The sequence below is a fragment of the Halyomorpha halys genome, unplaced genomic scaffold (assembly GCF_000696795.3).
Source record: "Halyomorpha halys isolate HHAL.00 unplaced genomic scaffold, Hhal_1.1 Scaffold1168.1, whole genome shotgun sequence".
Classification (NCBI taxonomy): Eukaryota; Metazoa; Arthropoda; class Insecta; order Hemiptera; family Pentatomidae; genus Halyomorpha; species Halyomorpha halys.
Genome location: NW_027104855.1, coordinates 31,930 through 39,293, shown reverse-complemented (window position 1 = coordinate 39,293; position 7,364 = coordinate 31,930). Strand labels below are relative to the sequence as shown.

General features: G+C 32.6%; 1 protein-coding gene across 1 annotated transcript in view; it reads right to left on the bottom strand.

Annotated features, from left to right (window-relative positions):
* The window catches only part of LOC106688636 (facilitated trehalose transporter Tret1), a gene marked incomplete in the record, with an annotated part of 41,623 nt that extends 35,795 nt beyond the window's left edge, over positions 1 to 5,828 (bottom strand). The window contains 1 exon segment of the mRNA XM_067045613.1: positions 5,751 to 5,828. Coding sequence (XP_066901714.1) covers positions 5,751 to 5,793 — 43 coding nt within the window.
* Positions 5,829 to 7,364: the final 1,536 nt, after the last annotated feature.

Sequence of the window (7,364 nt, the reverse complement as noted above, 5' to 3'; positions counted from 1 at the left end):
AAGTTGTATTATTGGCAGATCCTCAAGACCCACAAAAAAGTATAAATATATATGAAAAAAGATATCAATATATAATAATAATGGTTGAGTGGTTAAAAACTGGAAGGCTATTCTCCGAGAAAGAGGGATTTGTGGTCGCGATTCAAGGTCAAGTGATTGCCACGAGATCATATAGGAAGCATATGTTAATAGACGCAACAACACCAGATAAGAGTCGATTATGCTCAGTAACGCTCGAATCAATCCAATGTATCACGAGTGGATGTGGAGTACTGGCTGGTACTGAATATCTGCAGAGGCACAACAATGTGGTCAAAATTTTGCCAAGAGGCCTTATTACAAGTACCACCCATATAAAGTCCTCCAAAAAGGTTCTCTCAAGCTATATTGGGATGAATCAATTATTACAGACCATACAGTACGCCATAATAAGCCAGACATCCTCCTTATAGACTCAAGAAAAAAGAAAGCGGAACTTATTGATGTTGGGATCCCCAACGATAATAATATAAGCTCTACTTTGGGAGAAAAACGGAATTGGCGATAGAATTGAAAGAAATATATAAATTGGAAGGTGTTGCCACTACTTCATTCATAATATCAACGAATGTTCTCATACCAAAAGCAACAGTGGCAGGCATGAATGGTCTGGGGGTGCTTATAGACGTGCTAAGAGAGGCTCCACAGTCAGTTCTCTTGGACACTGCACGTATAGTACGAAAATTTTTAAATATATGAAAAACATAAAATAAAATATTAAGGTGGTTGGACCTCTAGGTCCCCCACCTCAGATATTCAACCCGCAATGGCGAGAAAAACCGGATAATAATAATAACAATAATAATAATAATGGCCTAACGAACCCGAAGGTTCGATGCCGATACCACCAAACGCTCTCTGCATACATCCTTCCAGCGATGGCCCTCCAAACCAAATTCCACTAAATCTGTTTTAACGCAATCCTCCCATCTACGTTTCGGTCTATCTCTCGGACGTTTACCCGTTGGTTCTGTATTTATTAACATTTTAGGGATCTGCTCGTTACTAAGCCCTACAACCTTAGATGCCCATCTTATACGCCGCAATGCTATAACTTGAATTATATTTACCGTATATAGGTCCATTAATTCAGCGTTGTGTAATCTTCTAAATTCTCCCATTAATTCATCCTTTTTCGGTCCGAATATTATCAATATATATACCTATATATCAACGCAGCATGTAATAACGATTTTTGGTTGAAGTTAAGATTTCACACTTTTCTGACTACTGTAATAGGGCCGTTGGAATTCTGGAGCCAAGTTCGCTTGGTGATTGGAAAGATACCCACTTGATTTTAGTTTCATTTTTTAGTATTTTCCTTCTCAATAGATGCAGTCTGTTGCTCCACTAGGCGAAACCCAATTCTGCAAGCTAATCATTAACCCAACTGATCTCGGCAGTTTAGCGCTGTATTAATTAGCAATTCAGGGAGCTCTGGCTAACAACTGTGTTTGCCTATTTCAATAATCGTCACGTGATATTAACAGCTTGCAATTCAGTTTCATATAACCTCTTAAATTTTTCTTTAGAATCAATTTTTTTCTCCGAAAATATTATTTATAATTTTCACTTTTTTAAATCGTTAAAATTCGTTTAAACGAACAAGTTTTTCATTTTCTTAATATTTCACTGTTCACTTCTATTGATAAAATTATTATATTTCATTTTTGGTCATTCTTATCTGTTTTTAATTTTGAAATCACATTTCATTTCTGTTACATAGCTTTGTGCTCATACCAACCGTCAAGCTAACACGTGCGGGCTTGGTACAAAAGATTCAAGGGCAACTAGTTTCAAAGTCTCGCAAGCTGTAATAGACACTTTAATGAGTTACTCTAATAGACTCAGCTGACACATGGCGGCCTTTACAAAAGCTTGAAAAAAGAACTGAACACGAGACCTGAGCGACATAGCGAAGATAAAGGGCCGTAAAAAATGCTACTTGTAAATTTCTTTTGTTTTTTGTACATTTGCATGTATATATTTGCATTAGCTAATTGTCAGTGTGTACTGCCAGTTGTAAATTTTAAAATAAAAACTGAAGTTTCCTGTTTGAGGTACGTCTTAAGATGCGTTTGAATTAAAAATCTCCTCCTAATGTTTGTCAGCATTTGAAATTAAGTGTTCGTCATACTTTCATCGATACATTTTAAAGACTTGCAGCTCCATTTTCAGATATTCATTATCGTTCGGATTAAACAAATGAAATTGAGAGAAAACTAATTATTTAAATTGCCTTTGTAGTTGTGCTGACTGTAATTAGAAAAGATAATGTCGATGAACAAAAACGTGGAGGTAATATCCTAATTTTTGCAAGATCAGATATTTTTCGAAATTTTTATTTCACTTAAGAAAAAAATGATTTATTGCAAAGATTTGAAGAATACCAATAGAAAAAGATTAATTAAATATTATTCCCATCGATCCAAGCATTTGTTAGTAGAATCCAACTAACCTTGGAATGAAGAAAGTAGAGAATTTAGTTTGAGCGGCTTTCATAACAAAGTGGTGGCAAGTCACTGAACAATGCAGACATACGGAGGTTGCAAGTGCCATTCGCATCTTGGATACTAGTGTCACTTGCGACGCCAGAGCAAATCGGCTGGTGTTTTCAGCTTCCTACATTGTTGAAAGTATAAATCTACATTTTATAATAGGTATGAAACTTCTGTAGGTGATTGAATAACAGGGCTATGTCCTCCAGCATTATTCCTCTACGGATGCTGCCATAAATGGATAAATCATTCCTAGCCTCCGTCTTCTTCTGTCTGAACTTGCTATTATGATAGTCCCTTCTGATTGATTATTATTCATTATAATAAGCAAAGACCTGAAACCATGCTTCATTTCCTTAAATTCTGTTATGGTAAATGTTTTATGAAGCCTATCATAGCTTTTGATTAAGTTCATAAAATTCTGAAGTAAATCCGTTGCCCTACTCAATCCCAACCCACACTAACACAGTCCTAACAACATACGCTGATGACACATGTATACTCTCTGTAAACAACGACCCAACTAATGCATCACAAAAACTACAGACACACATAACATCTATTGAAGAATGATGTAAAAACTGGAGAATCAAAATAAATCCTGACAAATCCCACCAGATCACCTTTACTCTCCGTCGTAAACCTCTACCCTCCTGTCCTACAGTAACCTTTCTAAATACTCCACTAATGCCTGTTGAACAGATTTGATACTTAGGACTCCATCTTGACAAGAGACTTACTTGGAATCAACACACAAGACTGAAACGACAAGAAACTGCTCGTAGATTCCGATTGCTACAACACTTACTTGACAAAAACTCTAAACCAATTAGTATACACTACGTTAATCAGACCAATTTGGACATACGGAATTGAGCTCAAGGGCTCTACCAAACCATGAAATTCCTGCCGCATACAATCGTTACAATCCAAAATCCTACCTAAAATCCTTGATGCTCCTTATTACGTTACAAATAAACTCGCAAAGACTTTAACATTCCATTCGTTGCAGATTTGGCTCAAAACAGATATGCGTCTTTTCATTCCAAACTCCTTAACCATCCTACCCCATTAATTCTTAATCTTTCATCCTTAACAATCCCTGATAATTCTCCGAGGCGTATGAAAAGAAGATGGCCACGGGACCTTCAAATTTAAATTAATGTTTGAAGTACCACCAATGGGTGGTTCCTTCCCAAGATTTTCACGTGTATATGAAGCATACAATATATTTACTTATTGTATTATTTTGTACAGTTGTAAATTACATTAAATAAATAAATAAAAAAAAAAGATTTACTATTGAGTTATTATGAGCGGACCCAGAACATTTTTCCACTAGACAACTTTTTATTTGAAAAGAACAATTAGAAAAGAAAAAAAAAATCATTAGCTGTGAATAATAGACTTGGCACTATGTTAGTAGCTTTCTGATAGTAAACATAATCAGAGCATTATCCAATTATTACACGAAAATGACTGCGTTTTTTTAGAATGTATTTTGCTTTCCTTAGGAAACATTTTCCATTAAACCTAAAAATCGTAAAAAATAAAAGAACATAAATAAATATATTACTTACAATGATAAGAAATCTTTCTTGCACGATTAGTCGCTTAATGAAAATATCCCAGTGGACCAGTACTTATCAAAAGGCATTTCCGTATATATTGGAGACCAAAAGAAAAAGATAAACACCACTAAACATTAAGAAGTAAAAAGGAACAAAAGAAATGGCAATGAAAGAGAATGTAAGCATTATACAAAGTAATGTTTTGTGAAAGAAAATCCCATAAAAGCACTAATGACGAGTTAATATATACGTTTGATATTTTTCTAAAATAAATCAAACTATAATTTTTTTTGTAAAAAATTGGTGAACTCAACAAACCTGGATAAACAATGAACCTTCGTCCACAATGAATTATCTTCAATGTAACGGCACAACTCGAAACAGAGAGGTTTGAAAAGGTTATGACTGACAAAATTGTGCTTTCTCTTAGAAACATCCAAAACAAATTTTTATAGCTTCCGAATAAATTTCAGTGACTTAGTTTGAGAAATAGTTATTTATGTTTTTACCAAGAAATGTAAACACGGGAGGTTAAGTAAATAAAATAAAAAAGTCAATATAAAAAAAAATAGTAATAAACAAGAAAGAATAATTTTAGTAAACAAAAGAATGAAAAAAATTACTAAAAAGTACTCATTAGGAAACTTAGTACACATATAAATAAATTATAAATAATTAGGATATTTTGCAAATTATAAAATATGGAAAAAAAATACAGAACTGAATATTTATTGACGAACGTATGATAAAAGCAAATTTAACATTTTGAAAAATAAAGAAATATTAAACCAATAATTAATCACAAAGGAATCAAATATAGGTTGAAAATTAATTAAGAAGCGTATAACATAGTTTTATCTATAGAGAAATTTGAATAGGAAATGGTAACTTAGAAGCTATGGATACAATAGTTATAACCTTTTCAAAGGAAGGTAACACTACAGCTACCTAACAGCGTTTGCGAATGCACGTGGTTTGTGTTTAGTTCTAGCCAGGTTGTGGTTACACTATAACGTTTCTCGAAGGAACTTGAGGATCAGTGAATAATAAAATAACTATATTCAGGCGAATTTTTTAAACTTCATTTTTCGCTAAATGGTGCACTATTGATAAAAACCTTATAGAAATATGATTTTACCTAACTAATTATTAAACATTAAAGTGTACAGAATAAAAATTAACATTAATAAATAGGAACATTACATTCAATCGATATTGTTGACAATCAAAACTAATAATAAATGTAAAAATGCAAAAAATAAATAAACTGACTACCTCATAGAGTTAGTCCAAGGTACGGAAAAAAAACTAAAGAAAAAACTAATTTTACTCCAAAACTTGTTTTTGTTCTGGTGATTGTTACAGTTATTATTAATGAAGAAAACTAAGTGAAAACCAATCGTAACATTTCTAATTTTCGAATCTTATATTCTATTCTGTACATTTGTGTCTGATAATCAGTTAAGAAAATCAGATAATTCTGATTAAAAAAAAAGGATGTCAATGAGAGGATGATAAACGTACGAAAAGTGGTCTCAGTATTCAATGTTTACATTAAAGAGTATGTATGTCTGTGTGTTTTTATGTATACTTTAAAATATATACATAAAATCATTTATACGTATACATGTACGTGACTTACTGATTCCAGTGATGACATACTGCCTCAACGTACCACGACGCATCCTTCCTCTGCGATTGCCGGCACAGAACTGCAAAACTGCAGAAGTGTCCCCACCCTTTAGCGTCTACTTGGTGCCTTACCACTCCGTGTCAAGGTCGACCGTCCCAATCTGTTGGAGTACAGTACTTATACCAACAACATGAGGATTTGGAAATGTCACTCGAATAATAATAATAATAATTATCATCATGACATTTGAATATCTGTGTTATTTGAAAATAAATTAATAATTCGATAAAATAAAAAAAAACAAACAAAAAAACAAATTGAAATAAAATATTCACGAAGTCACTCAAAGTAGCGGGAACGTGACGGCCGAGGTCCCACTGCGTTTGGTTCGGAACGTTGTGGGTTCGATTCCCACCTGGGGCAGTTAACATTCATTTTTCGAACATTTTTTTTTAACGAAGAATGAATCTTGGCACTCCCACCTTGGTTAATACGCGGCGGCAACTTAAGTAGCCGCCAGGGATTGGCTAAAAGGACCAGTACCAGAACCAGTACCGCTCGAAGTAGCTCCTTAAACATTTCAAAATCAAGAATTGTATAATAAACAATGAAAATTAACTGATTACAGAACTTTATGATAACTATAACTGATAACTATTTATCTTCGGTCCAAATTCAAAGTTTTGTATCTGCTAATTTCATAGAATTGTGTTTCAATTGTGGTTGAAGGCTTAAGGTAGCAGATATTTTTTTACTTTATCATTGTATAAATAGATTTTAAAAGTTTAGTTTTAAAATGGTAGTTGTTCATTAACTACTTTTAATTAGTGAAGACATTTTTTTTCTTTTGTGTAAAAAACAAATTGTGAGTTCCTTTCAGAAAAAGATGTAGTTGTCAGTAAGGTAGGTCCACACAATTGTTTTCAGGAAAAATCAAAGGATATTCGTCTTCAACCTTGTCCGAAACTTCCAAATACAATTTTTCAAAGTAATTTTAAAAGAGAAACTTTTCATCTTGATTTATATAGAAGATTTTTTTTTTTTTATATTCCGGTGACTATTGTTCGTATAATGGTTGATAACTCCTCTGTATTTTATCCGATTCTTAGGTTAATAGAAAGGCTGAATGTTTGTATTGTGTTTAATACCCTTATAAGAGTGAAATATTGGTTGCAAATAAAGAAAAACTTATCGAAGGTTTTATAATTATATTCCCTGTTCTAATTGGTTCAATTAGATCCACTTTGTGTCCTTTAGTATAATTTATAATCCTAAAACATTGTTAAGTTTGGTATAAATTGGTTGTGTCGTGTTGAAGTTATTTCTATTTTTTTTTCGAAATTCATCTGAGGAATGACAATATGTAAGGCGAAACTTTTGGACCAAAAAATTTTAGTTTCTGATTTTTTTTTTAATTCGTATTTAAGAGTTTCATCTTAAAACCAAGGGTTTGTTTCACTCCCAAAAAAATTTAACCAGACATTGATAAGTCAGTTAGTTTTAATTATTTCAATATAGTACTAATATTGAAGCACATTGGATTATTGTATTAAAAATAAATATATTTTATGTAGCATATATATTCAAATATGATAGACAATCAAATTGTCCAGACGAAAAACA